At 36.2% G+C, this 22545-nt stretch overlaps 4 protein-coding genes across 8 annotated transcripts; 2 read left to right on the top strand and 2 right to left on the bottom strand.

The window, feature by feature from the left end:
* Nucleotides 1-304: 304 nt before the first annotated feature.
* On the bottom strand, nucleotides 305-9554 carry LOC102616513 (calmodulin-binding transcription activator 4). 2 transcript variants are annotated; one of them, XM_006484071.4, is made up of 13 exons: nucleotides 8673-9554; nucleotides 8394-8519; nucleotides 8192-8307; nucleotides 7342-7430; nucleotides 7065-7110; nucleotides 6058-6520; nucleotides 5481-5602; nucleotides 5118-5205; nucleotides 4802-5022; nucleotides 3102-3778; nucleotides 1909-2491; nucleotides 1323-1613; nucleotides 305-617 (listed from the first exon to the last, which is right to left on the bottom strand). In XM_006484071.4, exons 1-13 carry the CDS (start codon nucleotides 8680-8682, stop codon nucleotides 528-530), a joined length of 2922 nt encoding a protein of 973 aa, XP_006484134.1. In that variant the 5' UTR covers nucleotides 8683-9554; the 3' UTR covers nucleotides 305-527. The 2 variants fall into 2 exon arrangements, with proteins under 2 accessions (XP_006484134.1, XP_006484133.1); XM_006484070.4 differs by lacking the exon at nucleotides 8673-9554 and having other exon boundaries at nucleotides 8394-8547.
* Nucleotides 9555-14178: 4624 nt separating this feature from the next.
* On the top strand, nucleotides 14179-15034 carry LOC102617214 (hypothetical protein). The gene has a single exon (XM_006484073.4). It carries the CDS (start codon nucleotides 14528-14530, stop codon nucleotides 14735-14737), a length of 210 nt encoding a protein of 69 aa, XP_006484136.1. The 5' UTR covers nucleotides 14179-14527; the 3' UTR covers nucleotides 14738-15034.
* Nucleotides 15035-17988: 2954 nt separating this feature from the next.
* LOC102617509 (hypothetical protein) lies at nucleotides 17989-18570 on the top strand. Its single transcript, XM_006484074.4, has one exon. The coding sequence runs from the start codon at nucleotides 18116-18118 to the stop codon at nucleotides 18323-18325; it is 210 nt and encodes a 69-aa protein (XP_006484137.1). The 5' UTR covers nucleotides 17989-18115; the 3' UTR covers nucleotides 18326-18570.
* Nucleotides 18571-19629: 1059 nt separating this feature from the next.
* Nucleotides 19630-22052, bottom strand: LOC102617791 (uncharacterized). Of its 4 annotated transcripts, none has more exons than XR_001508672.3 (3): nucleotides 21291-22052; nucleotides 20769-20988; nucleotides 19630-19977 (listed from the first exon to the last, which is right to left on the bottom strand). XR_001508672.3 is itself a non-coding variant. In XM_006484077.4 (2 exons), the coding sequence occupies exons 1-2, from the start codon at nucleotides 21673-21675 to the stop codon at nucleotides 19961-19963; spliced, it is 402 nt and encodes a 133-aa protein (XP_006484140.1). In that variant the 5' UTR covers nucleotides 21676-22035; the 3' UTR covers nucleotides 19630-19960. The 4 variants fall into 4 exon arrangements, 2 of the variants coding, with proteins under 2 accessions (XP_006484140.1, XP_006484138.1); XR_371201.4 differs by having other exon boundaries at nucleotides 20769-20944; nucleotides 21291-22050; XM_006484077.4 differs by lacking the exon at nucleotides 20769-20988 and having other exon boundaries at nucleotides 21291-22035.
* Nucleotides 22053-22545: the final 493 nt, after the last annotated feature.

Genomic DNA, 22545 nt, shown 5'->3' with positions numbered 1-22545 from the left:
ATTTATAACTCTGTTATCACTCATTTTTAATTTGTGAATGGTATGCTCGCAACTAACTTAACCCAACACATAATTTTCAAATTTTTTTTTTTTGAAAGTAAAAATTCAGTGCTCAACTTTAGTGGGTCTCTATTTCTTTTGTCCAATATTTCTCTTACAAAACAGGATGAGTATTCTTTTTAAAAAAAAAAAAAAAACAAGGGAAATTTGTAAATAGCATAATTGGGATAATACACACACACACACACACACAGATATATATATATATACATACTGAAATGCTATTGCGGTATTGCCCTTGGTATACGTTCATTTTCTTTTCTTATAAAAGGTAGGTCATCATTTCCAGCATTTCCAGCATTTACAGCATTAGTACACGGAAACATGGATTTATCAATGAGAATAACTACCAAATACTACCAAACGCATAGCACTACACAGAGACAGTATAGAATGACCATGTCCAAGTATTAAGTTAAAGATGGTCCAGCGAAAGGCACACAAATTAGGATGGTAAATATTTGGTTCTACACAAATCGGTATGTCGATTCATCATCCATATCGACAGCATCACCTGCAGATAATGCTGCCGCTTCACTTGTTTCACCCAGTTCAGCCTGCAAGAATGATTGAATATATCAGAAAACACAATTGAAGATACCAAAGGCAAAATGCACCAAGTGCAAATACTTCAGGAGCTGTATTTTCAAAAATTCAAAAGCCAACTGATTTTACAGAAAATTAGATGGTGGATCATCATCATGATCCATCATTCATGATCATTGACTTGAATTACAAGTCCAACTTCACAACCTACAAGCTCCAATATAAGGATGTTGATCCCACTTACTAGATCATTAGTTCATATAATCTGCTGTACAACATCGTTTTGGCAATTGAACTTGATCAGACACTATTGAACACACAAAAAAATTCAGGATAATTACAGAAACTGTTTGGACTGATGTAATGAACTCCATACATGTCCGATTTCAGTTGCAAGTGAATATATATAAGTATTATATTAAGGTCAAGGCTCATGGGATGAAAAGATTGACAAAGGGGCAGCCACACCAACCCGAACTAATTTGAAGGTAAAATTTATGGTCATATTCTAGGGACAAGATTGTGCCAAATGAAGTTTTAACCAGGACAGCTTATTTTTATCGGTAAAAAATATCACCCCACGCTCATTTACCCACACTCAATGCAAATCTTAATTACTGATGTTTAGAGGTAAATTTTAGGCTTCATTTCAGAAAGGGTATGAGTAATTAGAGGAGCCCATGGACATTCCTATGCTTAAATGTTTGTCCACTGACCTTAGCTTGTCGGTATCTTTCAAGCATCCGGCGATATTGGTTACGTGCAGTCGGAGAATCAACCATGGACAATACTCGTGAGACAGATTCATCAATAGTTGCATCCACTTTCTGTCTGCGAAAAACTTTGAGAATGTCTTCATCATCACTTTCATCATTGGACTCTGTCTCTGGCCGAAAACCTCGCAAACCAACTCCTTTCCGTCGCCACCGTAGTATTACCTTATCAAGAACTCCCACAGCCCATATTACTTTGTACTTCTTCCTAACTTGATAGCCTCGCACATGAGCCTGCAAAAAGGTTCAAGTAAGTACTTTTGTAAATCATCTTTCCCATTGCACTGATAATTGATAAACAAATCTTAATTTCAAACTCTGTGTGCACATGTTTCCTGGCTAACAGAAAAAGTACTGGAGACACAGGAGGGAATGACAATTATTAACTCCATGTATCAAATTTGTTAATTGATTCATCTGTGAGTGGAATGATTCAGACATTCGACTTCAGTTCTTGAGCCTAGATGTGATTCCATTTGCAATATGTTCTCAGCGGAAATTTGAACAACAGTAACAGGAAATGCAATACCTGTATCTTCACGACTTTCTGACGAATTGCTAGATAATCTTTGCGACCTTTCCATCCTCTATATTTCTTCTGGATGGATAAAGCAGCTGAGTTGTGATCACGAGCATTACGAAATGCCAGTTTTGATATAGCTGAAAGCCCTGGAATGTCATCTGGATTGATTCCATACTCATCTAGGCCAGCACCGATAGCTGCAAGATCCCTTTGTTGTCGCTTCCTGAAAGAGTGAGCCCGGAAAGCAGCCTGAATGCGTGCAGCAGCCTGAGCTGCGTTCCTAACTGCAGCCAATGTATCTTTAAGTGAAAGCTGATCCTCAGTGGAAGAGATGTTTCCATTCGAGATACTATTCACAGTTATTTCTGCTTGAACCTCAGCAGAATTTTTGGAAAGCTCACTTTCTTCCAGAGTGAGGGATGAAAGATGGCTAGTTAGTGCCACTTCTGAAAGATAACCGGCAAGACCCTTGTGCCCACTGGAGGCAGCAATGAATGCTGGGGTTCTACCAGTTGGATCTAGTGGATTGGGATCTGTCACTGCACCAGCTGATGCACCAGAAGCCAAAAGAGCCGCCACCATTTTTTCCCTGTAACAAAAGAACAACATATATCACTATGATCGATCTGCATAAGACAAAATGAGCAAATGTTATTATGGTTAAAGCTATACATGATCAATGGTTTTTATTAACAGAAACTTGATGAACATAACATGAACAATCAAATTCTCACATTTGCAACAATATATAAATTATTGTGGAAAGCATGGATAATATGAACTGGGCAGAAACTCTGATGATAAAAAAGGTATTGGAGAATGCCAAACTGTATGCAAAACAGAAAACAGATTACAATAATGCTATCTCATTTCTTGTTTCTTTGCCGTAGGGGTTTGACTGATTGGTTTTCAAGTAGCTTTCTTTAGCTGGTCACCTGAGTTTAAATATTAGAGGAGATAGGGGGCTAAAAAACTTGAGTTGGGCTTTATCCACAAAAAAAAAAAAAAGAGGAAAACTCATTTATGTTCACCATCCATCTCAATTCTCTTTACTTCGGTGATTGATAGAAACTAGGAAGTACTTACGAAGAGACAACACAATAGCATAGGTAATACAGTATTGCTCCATGCTAATTTCTGCACACACATATATATGCATATAAATAAATGTGTAAACAACAAAGAGATTTTCACTTTACCTTCCAAAACGTGCAGCCCAATGAAGGGCAGTCCATCCATTAATATCCCGGAAGTTTATACTCACTCCACAACTGAGAATTGGGTTTAAGGCCCACTCAAAGCCCAACCCAGCAACCATGTGTATTATCCCTTGCTCTTTCTTGGACAAGGAACAACCTGGCTGATCAGATTCTCGCAAGGATTTGGAAGATAGCCACTGTTGCAGCTTGTCTTTAAGAACCTCTTGCAGAAGCCAATCAATAGTATCCAGCGAATTACCACTACCAACTAAAAGAGAATCTATAACTTGTCCCCACAAATCATCATCAGCTTTCATTCCTCGCAATTCATGATATCCCAGCTCAACCCCCTCTTCTTTATTCACTGATGAATCAGACAAAAGCATCTGTACAAATCTGACAAGTAGCAGAAGTTCATCATGGCTCTTAGTAGCTTCTTTTTGGGACCAATTATCATAACTATTAGGCTTAACTCGGTAGTCGAATTCTTTGACTTCACTGCAAGACTCCCGATTGCCAGAAGTTATACACAGAGTGACTTTTCCAGGAAGGCGAGGAGGAGCTTCGCAACGGATAACACCTTCCTGAATGATCTGAAGAGGTACTTCAGTGTCACCAAACATACATGACCATGCAGATTCTGATGGATCACAGAGAAAAGATCCGACAATTATGACCTGCATTGATTAAATTCTGATTCAACTTCCGAACCAACTTTTGTCAGAGAAAACAGGATGAAGAAGATTTGGACTCCTCCTTGACAACAGATGCATCACAAAAATATATCCCCAAAAAGATAAGAGGTCAAGGGAAACCCAATTCTAAGTTATAATACTGAGCCAAGAGCTCTGGGTAGTATCAATGGTAAATCAGATTATACCAAGCCAAGAATCAGGGTAAAAAATTGCTGGACCAGAATCCACAGCATGGTAACTCTATTTCCACTAACATTAGGGATTTTTAGGAATCCCTTGTGAGCACAAAACAAGTTCATGTGCCCTTCGCAGAGTCTAGGAAAACAAGTTTCTCTTCTTTATATTCCACTTTTGCAAAAGACAACTACATCAAGTTTTTTATTTTTGTTATTTCATTTCCTTTAGTTGCTTGGAGTTTGACTCAGCAGTGGGCAAATGAATATTTTTTGAATTCAGTAAACAATGAAACAATTTAACGAAAAACATAATCAGGGTCAAACAATTCCTACTAAGCTGTATCCATCACTAATATTTGAATGGGACAGTTTGTGATCAGCTTGTTTGGATTCTAAGACATCTGTGTTGAGAAGGAACACAATGGGGCTTGGCTGTAGTTGTAAAAGGGTTGGATGTGACAAGAAAGGGTTTTAGGCTCTGGTCTTGCTTAGCCTCCTCCTATATCTTCATAAACACAGTTCCACCCCCATGGGAAAACCACCCAGAATACGAGAAAGGTGACTATGTACAATCATCTAAAATCAGATTGGTAATTATGAGCAGCGTATGAACTTTCGCTGATCCAACTTATCATAAACAAATTGAGTCTACCAAGAGGACAATCTATCAGAGGTCAATTAGGATCAGGTTGACAAATCAGGTTCTACTTTTATATTTTACTTTATAATTTCTTTGGTCATTGCAGGAAAATATACTACAATTTATACAACGAAGCATAATAAGCCTTTCTGAAAGAAATAACAATTCATGGATTTGCATGAGCTATACCTTCGTAGATTCATTTGCATAACCCCAATCAGGGGATATTTCACGAATTGCAAACTTCTGCTTTTGAGCAACGGTCAATCTCAAATCTGCTTCAAGTGGCACTCCAATATGATCTTGGTCAAAAATTGTTGTGTAATTGGAATTGGTTTGTTGAGTTCCTATTAGAGATGAATATTCAGGAATTTCAAATTTTTTAACTTCCTGAGGCATCAACAAAGAAGCTGGCAATATGGGAGAACGTCAGAGCTGGTAAAAATTAAGGAGGTACTGAAACTTAAAAAAATGAATCATGATAAAGAACAGAGGAAAATCATACGATATTCAATGGACCCATTGAAATTTGGCCAACAAGAGAGTTCCTGCTCTTCAACTGGTTCCCTCCAACAAGAAGAAAGTGGCTTATCCTATTTTAAGCATGAAATCATTATTCTAGTGAAAGAAATGCCAAAGCTGCAACAAGTGATTTTCGAGTAATCCAATTGACTTTGTAACAAACAATAATATTAGGAATTTGGCGTTATTTGCAGAAATAACACCAAGGCAAATAGCCAAAATAACTAAAATGATAATTTCAGAAAATGGCAGTACACCATAATACAAGATATCATAATCTCTAAGAGGATAATACAAATTGAATTATACTTTCTTGCACTTCCATTCAATAAAACATTTGTATTACCTGGGACTCAACACCTGATGCGTTCTCACATGACTCAAGCATGTCTTCCCAAGATAAAGGTCCTTTACTTCCAACCGCATAACCATGCCCATAAGATTGCTGAAGATGTTTGCCATCATATCCTACCCAAAAAAAAATTAGCAGCACATTCCAGCTATTTTTCCTTTTTAGTGTAATTAGAATTTGATTATGAATAGAGGTAACCAATAAATAAAAAAAAACAAAACCAAAGGAAAGAAAACAGAGGAAACTGCACGATTGCTTAAAGAAATTCTATTTCCATAATTTATTCTTCCAATCCAACTACATTAAGCAAACTCTAGTTTTATGAAGTTCATGCGTTTGACAACAGTTGCACAAATTCCACAAGCCAACGATGCCCTAAATTATCAAATAAGAAGAGATAAAATTCCATCAGATTCAGCAATGAAGATCAGCAAATCAAACAACATATCAGAAACTATACAATATAGTATGAACAGATGAAACACAATCAAACAGTCTTTAAGAAAATTTCAGAACTGTTATTACATTTTGACAGCTTTGAGCATATCACATATAAGACAACTTAACCAACCTGCATCCTGATGCATCACAAGATTATTTGACTGATCTTGGAATCCAGCATGTCCACCTTTATATTCCTCTTGGACAACATATTCTGGGCTTTGCAGAAAAGCTCTAAACTGGTCCTGCTGGGAGATCTTGCTTTCGCTGTCCAAATCCTGCCTGGAGAGTGAATCAATTTCTTCAAACATGTCATCGTTCAAACTTAACTGCTCCTTAAGCTTCCGCAAAGCTTGACTAACCTCAGCTTCAGAACTAGTTGATCCTCCTTTACTATCTACTGCATTATCCTTACTTGCCATCTCAGAAGTAACCTCTATGGAACTTGGACTAGATATACTCTGATATGGTTCATAGAAATCACTTTTCAGAGAGGTAGGTCCTGGATTTGGAGTGACGTAAGATGCTGGACTCAAAGTGAAAGTGGAAGAAGCTCCTGGTGATACTACAACAGATCCAGGACTAGGCCTTCCCTGTCACACAAAATGTCATGAAGGATGTTAGTCCAAAACTCAGGCTATTCATCACCAACAGCTATTGCCAATGGAAGAGTACTTGATAACAATCATGCAGGGGAAAAATACTAAAGGATCCTGATCTACTGATGATATGATTGGAACCCAAAAGTCCACCAGTATAAGTTTTTTTTTTTTTTTTTAACGTAAAACCAATTCCACCTTACTCCAACATCATTCATAGCTGCGAAACATTCCTCCGTAAAAATGATTCCTTGAAGGGGGGAATTTAGACACAGCTAATAGAAAACCAGTACTTGGATACAAAATAGGCTGCCTATCTGAAAAAGGCAAACAACATTCAGCTGGAAAGAATTTAGGACTGACCCAAAGCAATGGAAAAAAATAAAATGATGACAACAGGGCAAGGAATGATTGGACTACAGCTTTAAATTAATGAGGACAACAATAAGGTTTTTATTGTAATTATAACAAATTATATACAAATCTAGGAGTAAAGGTCTGGTAAGTTTTGCCAACATTCAGATTCATATAAGCTCACCTCAGTTATTTCTCTGTAGTGAACAAGGACAATATGCTCATAAGCCCTGGTCACGAAAGAAACTGTCAGAAAATATCCCTGCTCATTGTTCCATGGACTGGGAGACAACAAAGTGATAGAAAATACAATGAAGCCAGATTTTTCTTCATCCCAGCAGGAATAAAAACTTTGAAAATATAAAATTCCATTCTACACAGGGAACTTCAAACATATAAGAATTTATGAATCACACAAAAACTTTTTCTTTCAACAAAAATAACTGTATAAGTACACTTACGGATCCAGCATCCAATAGCTACGCCTCTGAAAATTAGGATTCTGCTCACCATGTGCATAATAACAATTTAAAGCTTCAGCATTTCCAACCTAACCACAAATAATACACAGTACACCATAGTTCTCAGAACAAACTGATGTGCCATAAGACGGATAATTACTTCAAAAAGAAGCTTTGTGCACATTACATAAGTCCCTTTTTATTTAAGCAGCTAAACTTGATTTATAGAGTAATTTCATTTCATAATGTCAGTGTTAAGTGCATTCTAGCATGCTAATCACAGCAACATGACCCATTCCCTTTTTTGTGTACTTCATCCAGACATAAGCAATAAGACGTTCCATTATGGCCTCTTTTTCATACGGGGAGGAGAAAGGAAATTTTGTAATTTAAATTATTAAAGGAGAAGCAGCAGCAGCATGAAATTTTAACATGGAATTTAGATATCAGGCAAATAAAATCCACTTACATTTTTGGAAAAACAGATCTCCAAAACGGACAAACAGATAATTTAAAGGTGTCAGAGAAGATTTATCATATGACCTTCTAGTGCAGACAGCAAGTCAAAGTTCCCCTTCTAAAAGATTACTACCATTCAAATAACCTTTTTTTTCCTTTTTCCTCCATGAAACAAAAGTAAACATAAATATGGAAATTAAGAGAAATGTTTCTCATGCAACAGTTAATTCTCGGCACCTACCAAGGCAATGCAATCCCTGATTACTTGTCATAGAAGCAGCACATAGGGCTTTTTTCATCTTTTGGTTTTTGAGTTTTCTTGGAGAACAATAAAATAAAACCTTGAAAGAAAAAATTTGCAGGTAATTGTGTAGATATTTTTTTCACAAACCTTAAGGCGTTCGTGTGCCTCCCCAACAGCCCTCCCGTCCTTCTTTTTACGCCAATTATGACCATCCTTACGAAAAAACCGGAGGACTCTCTTATTAAACAGAAACAAAGATCCACCTGTTGAAAATACGAAGCAAATTTTGAACAAACGAGAAAGCTGTGAATGAATTGCTTCAATCCAATACATTTAATACGAAGCTCACTGTTTGGCTTTTGCGGTGGCTCCTGCGTGAGCTCGTACTTGTCGTAATTTTGTAGTATAAACAGCACCTCAGCTGGCTTCAGCCAACGCGTTTGTGCTTCTCTAAACAAAATGTCAACATCATATCCTGCAAGCATCATACACGCAAAACAGCTCCATGGAACTTAGCAAGTCATTCACAATACATAAATTTAGCCCTACCCCTACGTGTACGTTTTCAGAACATAATGACTAAATCTGACAGATTTTTAAAATTTCTAAGAGCATAGCAGAATTATACCTCCTTGCATCGTATTGAAACGCTTGAAATTACATGAAAGAAAATCAGAACCGGACGAATTGCAGAGAAAGACTTTCACTTAATATTCATTTGAACAGTACCCGGCGGTGTCGATCAGAGCTCGAAACGACGCCGCTCAGCGCGGAACTGGATGCAGAAATTGAAGAGTTCCACTGTTACAGGATTAGTTAATCCTGAACCAGATCACTCTCGAACCAGTTCAAGCTTGACACGGACTTGCGAAACACACGTAGAGAAAGAGAGATTTTGACTTCAAAGTGCAAACTGCAGCACTGCGACCGTACGGTTGGATTTTTCAATTTTTTTATACTCTATTTTTAAGCTCGGCGCTCAGCAGGCCAGACAAAGCCCGAAAGTGCATGGAAGAAGAGTTTCTGGTACTCCTCTGCCTAGAATAACGCCTGGTTTCTTTTTGCTGATGTGGCAGAATATCATTGGTAAAAAATGATTTTTTTTTTTTTTGGGGGGAAGGTTTATCGATGTAAGCTGTGACTGCATAACCAGGAATAGTCTAGCTGCAGGTAATAGAGTCTTGAGGAAGAATCTCGTACAGAGTAAATTACTCAACTAACCTTTGTCGAAGTCAGTGACTCACCAGAGTTGTCTGTAGCATACTAATTTGTTGCTCGTTCGTCAACTTTGCATATGAGTCTGCTTCCAAATCTGTACCCCGCCGTTGGATTTAACACAAAATCAAGGCATCAAAAACCGACAACTTAATCTTAACCGCTGTCATTCATGGGAATTCATGGAGAGGCAATCTGCTGGTTATATGTTTGGCTTTGATTTTCTTTTTTTAATTGTATTTTTTAAGTAAACAATGGATCACTTAAAACGACTTTGACACCATCAACACTTAAGCGTAATTTTGTCGTTTGAAATTCTTGTCTTTGCCCATTCCGTGCGGCGCAGAAGGTCATGCTTTGATGGCTGCTAAGTGCCGGGTCTTAAGGTTGTGGACTAAATAATTATCTTTTTCCAATATAAACAGACACGTGATAAAGGTGTTTCGCCCATTTATATGAAAAAGAAAAAATAAAATAAAAGCTGGAAAACACAACCCGATGTAAGTCACGTGGATTTAAATAGAGATTAAATTTAAATTCGATGGAATTCATCTTAATTTAATCTAATGATGGAAGGTAATGATCAAATATCATCTAATCTAGATTACAATCTAATTTTAAATGTTCCAATCCTGCATCAATACTTATTAGATTACAATCCAATTTAAAATGCTCAAGACTTTTAGAAGATATTACTTTTAAATTTTTTTTTTAAAAATAATACTTAACATTTATTGGTCAGAAGTTACTTAAACTAATCTCAATAAAGAATATTAGTTCGGAGTTATTCATTATCAATTAAATGACAACTATCATATTTGTCTATAAATCTGACATAGTTTAGGGTCAAGAATTTTATTAAACCATATATCAGTTTTTCCTTGGTAAATTTTCGTGTATTGAACAAATTAAATTGATCGAAATTTGCAATGAGAATAACGAAATATTACAAAATCAAATGATTCGTGTTGACATCATCATCCAGCTAAAAGTCCAAGAGAAAAGCTTAGTGGGCCCAAAAAATAGGAGTGCATTTGGACTTGAAAAAAAAAAAAAAAAAAGGCCGTCAATAGCTTTTGCACAAGTTGACAGAGACGGGCTGCCGTGTCCATAGAGAACATTTGAGAGGGTACTCTGTACTCACCATCTGAAGAGTAAAGACGACGATTCTGTGTGGGCGTTTAAGTCTTTAACTCTATTTATCAATGCCATTCAATTTAGTTGTTGGGATATATATCTATCGCAACAAATTTACCGTTGGTGCATCACATACTACAAATGGCGCCAGTGTCTTCATGCCACTTGTTATGTCTCTGACCTCTTTTCCTTTGTAATAAAAACAAAAGTCATGTGAGCAAAGTACGGGGCAAAAATAGATTCTTTGTTGACAAAAAATATCAACAAATTTATCCAGAGTTTCTTATAGATAATTTCTTTTTTAATTATAATTCTGATTGCGATATTTATCATGTCAATTATTGTTGATCAAATATTAAGAGTTTTGGAAAAAAAAAAAACACCTTTTGGCTTAACAATTCTTAACTACTCACCTCATTATTAAAGTAAAATGTTTAAGGGTAATTTTTAGTTTCCTCCCCTAAGTTTTGGGCTTGTTGCACTTAGATGGCGAAGATTCGTTTATTAGTGAAAAACTCCCTGCCGTCAGTTAATTTCGTGCTTGACTGTTAGTTGACATTATAAATACAAAAATGCCCCTGGTTGGATTTTCAATATATATATTTTTCTTTCTTTCAAGCTTCCTATTTCTCTTTCTTCAAGTTCCGTGTACAGCTCTGTGTTAGAATCAAATCGAAACCTTTGTCATATGCAAACCAGTCTAGTGCTCAATCTTTACGTGAAGTAAAGGAACAATAGCCACCGCACCTTGTGTTTTGATCTGAATTTTGTCAGCGTCTTATACCTTCGGATTGTTTTGGGGAAGCCAATTATAACAGGTCAGTGTCGAATTCAAGTCTTGTTTGGGTTCATTTGGAGTGCATTTATGCTGCCTTTACTAAAAAATGTAGAATGCATTTTTTAATAGTTGGTCGTGTCCGAGTATTTGTTGTGGGTTTATTTACTGTGAAGAAACCTAATTTTTTTTTTTGGGAGGGGGGAGGGGAAAGAAAAAGAAGTTGGTGAGTTTATTAAGCTGTGATTTTCCTGAAGCTTAACTGACGATGGATTAAATGGGTTTGATGTTGGTGCTAAATCAGAGCTTGATTTCAACTTAGATGGGTTAAAAAATTGAATTTTTTATTCTTAGTTTTATTTTTATGTCTAGTGATGCTCCTAATGTATTTGAAGAGCACTACCTTCAAAATTGTTACACAAGTAGACTAATTGATGCCGAACTTTTATGAGTTAAAGTGGGTTTAATGTTAGTTGATGATGATGCATGCAAACAATTTTAAGCTGCCTTTCACCTAAGACACCACGATGTGGAGTTTTCTATTTGATTTTCTTTTAATTTGCCTAATCTTGAAATTTTTGTGGAGTTTTCTATTTATTTTTTTTGCCTGTATTTGATAAAGATTTTGTGCATCATACATTGCTCTGTAGAGCATAACTTCATTCATTGCTTATATATGTTGTGGATTGTGTCACAAGTGTTGATGGATGTGTAAGTTGTAGTTCCCAGCATCTTGAAAGTGGTATAGCTGCAAAGATTGTCCTGTGCTAGTCCAACGCCTGTGATAATGCTGAGATTTTAATTTCAATTCACATTAGTTTTTTTTTTTAAATGTAGTCAGTAACCATTGGTTTATGTTTAATATCGTTTTTCATTTTGATTGTTTGTTTTTTTGCTTCTAGAAACCAAGATAGCTTACCCAAGAATGAAACCACTTGACCCATAGCATCCAGCAATGAAGCAGATCAACTAAAGGTGCATTGACAACCAAAGCATTTAAGCATAATCTAATCCTACCAACTGATATTTGAAGGGATTGATTTGGTGATATAACACATTTTGATAGGCAAAAATAGATAGGCGGATAGATCATCTTCTTCTCAGACTATGCATAGGTTTGAGTTTTTTCTTATTTTGATTTTTTTGTATATGAAAAATTCATGTTGCCAAAGACAAGTAATATCGCAAGCTTGCTATTCCTACAGATTGGAAATGAGTTGCGAGGAGCCTATTGTGTGCAGCTATATTGCCTGCTTTGTGAATGTTGTTAATTCTGGCTATAACTAATACTGTTTAAATTATTTGATACTAAAATGCAATATTTGGTTTTATATTCAATTTAAGCTTCACTTCTCAGTTGTGCTAAATTCAATTGAATTCATATTTGAGTGGAATATTATGTTTGTTAGTACTGTAGTTACGGCACTAGACCCGTGGTGGATTAAAATAAGCTATCGATTACTTTGGTGGGATTGAATCTTAATTTGTTTGTTTGTAGTGTGGCTACTATTAAGTGCACACCACTGCATTTTAGAACCTATTGGTTACTGTTAGTTTTCATTAGTTTGCTTTTGTCTGATTCATCCAGCATTCTAGCATTCTATTGAAAGACTTTGGAAGGCAACAATTTAACATTCATTTTTTTTCTTTTTATTTGGTTTTATTTGTAAATTTTAAATGTTAAATTAAGGGAAAATTATTGTATTATTTGTTTGATACAGTTGTAAATAACATACATCGTGAGGGTAGTTTCGTCAAATTTTGTAGCGGTGATTTTGGAGTAGATGCTTTAATTAAGGTTTGAGGCATGTCAGGCATGCCAAAAGCTATCAAGGGCAATATTGTATTTTAAATGTGAACTTACAGTCAAGCAGAAAAGTAACTAACGGTAGGGGAGTTTACACTAATAAACACATATTCGCCATCTATCTACAAATATGTCAAACCTCAGGGGAGGTATCTAAAAATTATCCTAAAAACAAAAGTCATGTGAGCAAAGTACGGGGCAAAAATAGATTCTTGTTGACAAAAAATATCAACAAATTTATCCAGAGTTTCTTATAGATAATTTCTTTTTTAATTATAAATCTGATTGCGATATTTATCATGTCAATTATTGCTGATCAAATATTAAGAGTTTTGGAAAAAAAAAACACTTTTTGGCTTAACAATTCTTAACTACTCACCTCATTATTAAAGTAAAACGTTTAAGGATTTAAATATTCTTCATATTTAATTTAAAGTTGAGAGTTCGAGTCGATTACAGTTTCTCCTTATTTCATAATGTATTATCTTAAATATTTTCTTGGATGATTCGAAATTTGTGATAATCAATTCAAATTATGATAATTAATTATGGATTTCATAATTAATTTGAGCTCAATAACTTTATCCATCTGTAACCGCGTTAATAATCATAATCTCACCACTATCTACTCATGTTATGTAAAAATTATATAATCTGAATAAGTACCTTACTGAATACATTATGCGTATAACAATTAATTAACAAATTATGCATGTTAATTGATGCCCAAAAAAAAAAATTGTTTACGTTATCTATCTTTATTAGGTTCCTCAAGTCCATGCTTTATTTTAATACCTTACACATAGGTATGGGGTTTGATAAATATCTGAACAAGAGCTGTTTTTACACATAGGTTCCTCTCTTCTATTTGGAGCCCAGTGTGATTTTACACTAGTTTTCATATTTGCAATCATATAAAAATTAAAAAGACAACAAAAATATGCATGGTTAGATTCAATGGCCGAAAGCAACTGTAGTATGGTATCACATTTGCACTATAGATAAGTTCCAAAAATATAGATAATATCTAACACATGTCATGTCTTTCCACCAGGTGGTGTTTCAGTTTCTAACATGGCTTTAAATTTGCGTGTACACAAAACATTCTACATTACTGTAATAAACTTGTACATTATTCTTAGACAGCAACATACCTGTACATTAAACATTCTAAGTACAACTATTAATTAATTAAAAAAAAAACTGAAAGAGAAGGGAAAGATGTAAAGACAATCAGCAATGCCCAGTTGATTTGCATGAGCAGTAAGCATAACATGCAAGTTATTCTGATAGTCACGTGTCAAAACTAACCAACACACTGACAATGACAATGAAGTGAATGAATCACGGTGACTTCATCTCCTAAGCTCCGCCCCACAACCCACACAAAACCCAACACACAACACACAACTCAGATTCTCTTTATCCTGTGTGTACTTACTTTTTGTTGTGTATATGCAACCACACTCAAGCCTGCTATTTTGCTCACCATTCCCTATAATCAATCAATCAATCAAATCATTAGTTCTAGCAAAGAATTAGAAACAACATGTCGGATTGGGGCCCCGTGTTTGTTGCAGTGATCTTGTTTGTGCTGCTATCGCCAGGCCTGTTGTTTCAGGTTCCAGGGCGACACAGGTGTGTCGAGTTTGGCAATTTTCAAACAAGTGGCGCAGCAATTATGGTGCATTCCCTCCTCTATTTTGCTCTCGTTTGTGTCTTTTTTCTTGCTGTCAAGGTTCACTTGTACCTTGGTTAATCAACAGTAATGTACTAATTACACATAGCTTTAAGGTCCCCGATTATGGTGATTTCCGTCAGTCCGGGGTGTTTCGGCATTTCTGATTTGAGTCAATTGCAGCTGCTCTCTGTTTGTATTTCATGTTCTTTTTTGAATTAATGTAAGATGTAACCGAGTGATGAGGAATAATATTATTCAGGGAGGCTTCTATTTTATCTCCAGTTGTCTATCTGTGCACTCTTCTTGTTTGCTATTTCTGGGCTTGTGAGTGGTGTAGCCATTAATTAATAATATTGCCTTTGGATGATTTTGGTATATAGATTGGGTGCATTTTGGCTTGGGTTCTTTGAATAATCATGAAAATGGAACTAATCTCTTTATGTAGAATGGGATTGTAATTAAGATGCAAACACAACTCCGTTCCATGGGAACTTGGAAGCAATACAATTTTGCCATAACAATGATGACACTGGGTCTAAATCTGGAAAAGCTATTACGTTCCATAAACGTATTCAAAGAAGCATTGCCTAGAGATTATCTGGATGATGTTATTAGCATGCACTTTTCGAATTTGGGTCGGCTACGCGAGACATATGTAGCATTTCTGCCATATTGCTTGTAGTTTTCATATTAGCTGCCGGCTGGTTGCTTGTAGAATTTAGTGGTAACTTTGTTGAACTTATTAATTTTGAATCTTGATAAAAACTTGGCTGATTATGTGTGGTTTTCATTGTATTAGTACATCAACGAACATCTTGGTGGGTGATTTTCATCTGATCCATTTAATTAGATGTACCTTATATATTGGCTACTGCGAACTAGCTTGGTTAGGATAACGTTGCTTCTTCAATTACTTCATGATTACATTAGAATGAATTGAACTCTCATGCTGCCTCGTGTAAATTTTTGACATCATCTGAGATTCTTAAAACCCGTAATATAAGGTATAATCGAGATGAAACGTCTGTTGGTTACCTATAGATCATATCAAATAGCAAGTAGTATCATGTTATGGAAGAAATCTTGACACAACATATAGGAATGAGTACATGCCTGTTTGTTTCGCGCAGCAGCTTGTGTGAGACAATTTGGTCGAGATTTTGACAGAGAGCAGAGCAATTCAGTAATAAAATTATTGAAATTTGACTAATATACATATATGCATCATATAGACCTTGAACTTTGTCTACAAGTTTCTTGATGGTATCCTGGACTTGATCATTTTCTTCCAACACACGGATAGACTATCCGCTGGAATGTTGCCAAACTCAGCACTTTTCTCTTTCAAATTATGTATTTATGCCATGGAAATTCACAGGTGTCATTAGCCCTGCTTTCTTAACGCTCTGTTTTTCTATTAGTAGAATGATTTTCTAGAATAATTAACCGGTAGGTGGGGATTGGTTTTCTACACGCGAAAAATGATGAAAGGAGTATTAATTCGATTGTGCTTGGTTCACATGCTAGGAAAGGGGCAACTTAAATCAAAGAAACTGTGTGGGAAGTCCAGAATGCCCACAGCCACACAAATTATTCCAAAAAAAGAACTGTGATCCGAGATATATCGATTAGATTCCTGTGTCCAGTCCCCTTACCTTGTCTATTAGTTTTTTTTAAAACAAGGAAATACATATATTCCATTTCATCAAACTAATACATGTACAGCTATCAGGATCGATCTATGGAAAATTCATTACAATACTCCATTGATAAACTACCTAACATATCACATTGTGGAACAAGTAGAAATTCAATGCGTTCAAGAGACACCTTTACAAATAATATTTGTTTAGATGGTTAAAACACTACTGCCCGATATACACCTGAGCAGGTTGTGGCCTCCTCGTTATCAAAGCAATTCACAAGGAGAGTCGCAGTAGTCAGCTGCTCGAATACACAAGGACTGTCAAGAAACTTGCGAGGAGAAGCTAAGATCAGGTCTTTACAAAGACTAGGCAAAAGGTCGACCAGCTAGTTGTCCTGGAAAACCAAGCACGATGCCCACATCCAGACGGTTACTGTAACAACCTCTCAACCGCCTCATAACCAAGCACAAGCACAATTCTGTCTCTCTAATTCTATAACTTTTCTTCTTGAATTATTTCTTTCTTGGGGGAATTAAAATTTTTGCTTTGAATTGTCATAATTAACCACGGAGATTTGCGGCACAAGTTTTTTCAGAAACCCGATAACTAACTTGAACATCGGAAGGTTTTGTTGGAAAAACATCCGGCGCCCCCCTGACTTTTCCTTGTAATCGCAGGTAAGGTCAGAGTGAAGTGTTCGTGGACGTTCGTATCTACTCAAAGGAAGCAAGTGGAAGCAGAACCGTCTCCCATCAAAACAAATTTAAGTGTTGACATAGTTATCTAGTCGAGATAACGACAATACCAGATTTCTGCATCAATAAATATATCCGTCATGAAGGTACACAACAATAAGTTAGAGCTCTTCTTCAAACATCCCTTTAGTTCTTGTATCTCACTCTCCACCGTTAAGAGTGGGCTTTACTAATTGGTAGGCTAATGAATCTTCCATAGAGATCGATCTGCTACCTATCATTCTCCAGTACTGATAGTACAAAAACCTTCTAGTCTTTGATACAAAAGTCTCAAATTTTGGTTATACTTCCGAGTTTTTCACAAATAATCCCTAAATTACTATACATTGCGTATAGCACACAAAAGCTTAGAGTATTAACAACAAAATATTAATAATAATAATAAAACAAAATCTTGACGATTAAACAGAAGTTAAGTTTGAGGTTTTCAATAAGAGATGCAATGTAACTAATGTACTAGAATTATGTAACTAAACATTGACATCTACCATCTTTGACTCATTACATTGCTAATCGATCCACAAATTATGTAACTAATAAACTAGGAATATGTAATCCAGTTAAATTTTTTTTTTTTTCCACTTTCCACCAGCACCTAAATATTCCATTTAAGTGCGTTTCCAGTGAAGAAACATAAACCTAAGCATCACCTTTCAACTTTCAAGCCTAGAGTTACAAAAAGGAGAAAAAAAAAGAAGAAATGGGGTTACGTATAAAACAGGTTTCTTCTTTTAATTGGATGATTAATGTTATAATAACAGTAGTAAAGTATAATATATATAGCAAACCAGCTAGCAAAAACCAAAAGAAGATACCGCCACGTTACCACATTGCCGCTGGCATGTGTCGAAAGAAAAAGAGTATCGATTACGATGTAATATAGTGGAAGAACAAGATTTCTTGTTGTTTACTGATACCGCCATTAGATTTGATTCTTTTCTTGTATAAAACGACACACACACTCTTTTGTCTTTCTTCCCAATTGACCTTTTAAGAGAGTAAGAGGTACAAGAATTGCAGTGAGTTGGTGCAGAATTAGTAAAAGAGAAATTAATATGGCGGATTGGGGGCCGGTTGTGATAGCAGTGGTGCTGTTCGTGCTGTTGAGTCCAGGATTGCTGTTTCAGCTGCCGGGAAGAAACAGGGTGGTCGAGTTTGGCAACATGCATACAAGTGGCCTATCCATTCTTGTTCACACCATCATTTTCTTTGGCCTCGTCACCATCTTTCTCATCGCCATAGGCGTTCACATCCATACCGGATGATGAATTGATGATAATTATCGTTTGATTTCCGTGTTCGTTTTTCTGGTATACTGTCTCTCCCAATTCTTGATGATTTCTGCTTTTGTTTTAGTCTTTTGTATTTCTTTCACCTGTCACTATTATTACCAACTCTCCCGCACTATATAATTTTTTTGTCTTTGTTTGTGCCTTTGGATGAAAAAGAGGAAAATAATTGAAGTTTGTGTGATACTTGGAAAATTTGCAGCCATACAGTATCTTTATTATCTGACGTGTTGCAATGTTATAAATTACAAAAATTATGTTTTAAGTTTTGGCATGTATTTAGCCAATAATTTGTTTGCAAAATAAGAATTATCTTCGGATTTATATACGAGTATTGCTGAGAATTAAGAAAGCCCTCATAGATATGGACACCTGTCATTTGTGCGCAGCATTGATGATTACGCGTAACATCTGACTACGACATACCAATTGCATAATGCCGTATCATCCATTTCCATCTAAATGATTGCAACTAAAAAGCCAAAAGTTTCTACGGCAGTCGAACATGATGAGTGTACTCAACTTGATCCAAAACAGCGCCGCCCAGTGGCACTAGTGAAAATATATAAATTATTTAAAAATACTTCAACTTATCTAAATTATTTTAAAATAACTTTTAATATGCATCTGAATTAGTATTGTAATTCACATTTATAGAAGCAGACAAGACGCCGCGCGTGTACACCGCCCGACTCTTGATATCGATCACATACGAAACACCGCGGCGGTGCTAAAAAATGAAAAAGGGGTTCCATTATTGCGTCGGTGTGCATGGAATTTGATTAAAAAAGCAAAAAAAAAAAAAATACTAAAAACAAAAAGTAATTGTGCTCGTGTTTTTTATTTTTCGGAAGATTGAAATAATGGCGTTACTTTATCAATTGAGATAAAGGGCCCACAATAAAGCCCAAAAGTAGGCCCGATGATAAGCATCGAGATGCGGAGTGCACGCGGCCGTCCATTACTACGAGTTAAAACGACGTCGTCATCATTCAATTTAATGAAGAATACTGTGCACCAGCAAATATTTTTTTTTTGTAATTACACTAACTGTGCGGATAAGCCAGACCTGCACAACCGCTAAAAATTTCAACATTTATTGATTTTTGGGATTGGTTGCTTTGCTTCTGCAAACTGACTTAAGGGAACCAAAACCTTTAAGGCGAAGAAAGCTAATGAATCAATGGACAATTTTTCTCTCTTTGATAAAATCGGACAATTAAAATATAACACACGCTAAAGCGTTAACGAGTGTTCGGGTTACACTGGGGCTGTAGACGTGGGTAAATAGAAATTGAATATATGAAAGAAACCGGGCACAAACCCTACCATTTTGTTGGGCAAATGGGAAAATTGTAAAACATTAGTACTTGAATCCTTGGACAATTTACTATTTCTACTTTAACAAGTAAGAAGACATATCCACATAATTCGATAACATATAGAAAAACAGTTATCCACAAATCCTGCATAATCGATCGTTTCAAAATCTTAATCAATTCTTCTCCTCCTCTGTGTTGATGATTACAATTAGCACCACTCACTGGAGTACTGCTGCGGCTCAATTCTCCATTACATGATTCAGCGACATTTCTGAATCTCCTACCCTCTTCACAAAAGCTTCCATGCTGTTAACAGGGGAAAATTGTTGAAACAAATGAGTTAATTGTCAATCTTGAACAGAGTAATAAACTTTTAATCTTTTAAAGAAGAGTGCGGTAGAAGAAGTGAACAGGTATATTAAGTTGAACAGCCAACTTCCTCTAAGCTAACTAGCTGCCATTTCACAGAAGGCATTATGCAGAAATAGTCTTGAGCAGTCCTGAATTTGCCAAGGCCAAAAAATTACAATATATGATGACATGTTAACTGATAAATTCTAATGATGGGCAAGGGTCTAGGAAGATTGTACTTAGAGGGGCGGCGGGGGGGGGGGGGGGGGGCGGGGTTGTGGGGGCTGCAAAAAAAGGAGGTTGAACAACGTAGGAAACTTAGCAAACCACAATCAAAGTTCAAGGTTGATGCACCAAATTCACCCAAACATGATACATCTGAAATTGACTTACTCAATTACTTATCAGAAGACTCAAAACACAACTTGAACTGAAGGAAATCAACCAACTGGCAATTTAATACGTTTTAAAGAATTTATCCCAAGAACAATGCTGCATAACCCAAAAAAGCTATAACACTAAACCCTTCTATACGATTAGCCATTAACCTAAAACCATCCACATGTTCCAAAATATAAGAGGTAATAACTTATTCCTTACTAAATCTAGACTCTGATATGCCATCAAGACTTTATGTATCATCAACACAACAAATGTAAGATTGTCCATGAAGTACAGAATAGAATGGAGGTTTTCCCATAAGGACGGACGTTAAATGTAGGCTACAAGATAAGTAATAGGCATACAATGATCTAAAGCTTCTGTCTTGTAGAGATGAAAGAAGCATTCACAATAAGAAACCAGGAACCCTGATTCTTAAATTCCATTCGCTAGTAATTTCCTATCTTCTATATTTTGTTGAGATCGCTCATCAAACACCTCAGCCCCTTTTCACATTTTCTGTAAGCTTTGTAATAATCTCCTGTAGATTGAACAGAGAATTAACGGTTCGACCCCTGACATGAGCTGAACATAAATAAACCCACAAAAAATGTAATTAATTTTCAATCTATCGAGTGAATGTTAAATATCATAACAAGATTCAATCTTTACGAGAGAGAGAGAGCATCATAGTTCTAATTAAAATATTTCCCATCTCCAACACAGCCGGCCAAAACAAGGACAAACAAAACGATCGCAAGATTATACATATAACTAACTATTACCCTTTTGTTCTTTCCTGGAAAGCAACGAAACACAGAAGCAAACAAACAAACCAATAACACAATAGTCAAAACTTTTATTAATAAATTATATGAAAATCATACCAGCAATATCCTTTCTAGGCGAAGAAGGCGTGGACATAGCGTAACAAAAAATCGATTTTCCTAACACAGAGATAGCTGAAACAACTCCGGCTACGTAAAACACCATAACCAAACCAAGAACCCACGGCATCAGCATGAATCCAATAAAGAAAGTGACCGATCCGCACAGCATCAAGGCCAGAGATATCCCCAGCATCAGCGAAGCAAATCCCGCCGGCGTGATCTGAGCCGCTGACGTCCTACTCGTTGATGGCGACTGGTCGGAGTACGGAATCGGAGTCGGCGGCGACCGTAGGATGCTCAGTACTAGCGCTGACAGCTCGTAAAAGGCCCTCGACTGCTGATCCTGGTGGTTGTGGTGGTGTTGCTGTGGTCTTCTCATCATGTTTGATTCAATTTCTTTTCGTTTTCTCGAGAAATTTTGGGAGGGAAAAGAAAAAAAAAAAAATTGCTTAAAACGAGGCGAATGGATAAACTTGACTATTGTTATCTAAAACGGTGTGTGATTGGAGAGGAATGTAACGTGAAGTCACAAATGTAGCTTTCTGATAGGTCGCAATTTGTTTGTTTCTCAGGAAAATTCTTGGAGAAACTGAGATAAAGTGACGCGATGCTTTCAGTTTCTTTCTTTAAATCTTGCAGTCAATACAGCAATTTATGCTTCATCTTGAATTCCCAAACCAACCAGGTGAGATTTGACAAAATAAATCAATAAGAGATTAGAAAAATTGAAACTTAACGCAAGAGTAAAAAAGTTGTCAATCTTTGACTTTCAGGATAAAAAAAGAAGATTAGGTCGCGACACACGTAAGCGTATTCGCGTGCGAGAACCGCGCTCCGGATTAAGAGTCGGGTTGGGGGGAAAAGGGGTGGGGCCTGCTGACGTGGGACCTTATCCTCAGAAAGGAATTGATGACCTCTTAGTTATTATTTTATGCAGCGTCCTTGAAGCGCGTGGGTATTGTTGGCAGTTATGTGAAGCAGTTGATTAATGTAAAAATTAAGAACAAATCTCTCACGATTACGGAATTCAGCTAATTTTGAGGAGTGGATAAGGAGGATATAATTGATTTTCTAAAGTGGCAGCAGCCCCGAGCACGACTGCACGAGCAGCGACCATTTGTATTTTGTAGTGATTGATCAATTCTCTTGCAAGTGGCAATTATTATTATTATTATTGTGATTTCGATTATTACAGAGATTGTTATGTGGCAAATCCGTGTATAAATTTCTGTGTCCTTTTAATAATTAATGA

Source organism: Citrus sinensis, chromosome 4 (genome assembly GCF_022201045.2).
Source record: "Citrus sinensis cultivar Valencia sweet orange chromosome 4, DVS_A1.0, whole genome shotgun sequence".
NCBI classification, from domain to species: domain Eukaryota; kingdom Viridiplantae; phylum Streptophyta; class Magnoliopsida; order Sapindales; family Rutaceae; genus Citrus; species Citrus sinensis.
The sequence above is the reverse complement of the archived record's forward strand: the minus strand, read 5'-3'. Positions and strand labels throughout refer to the sequence as shown.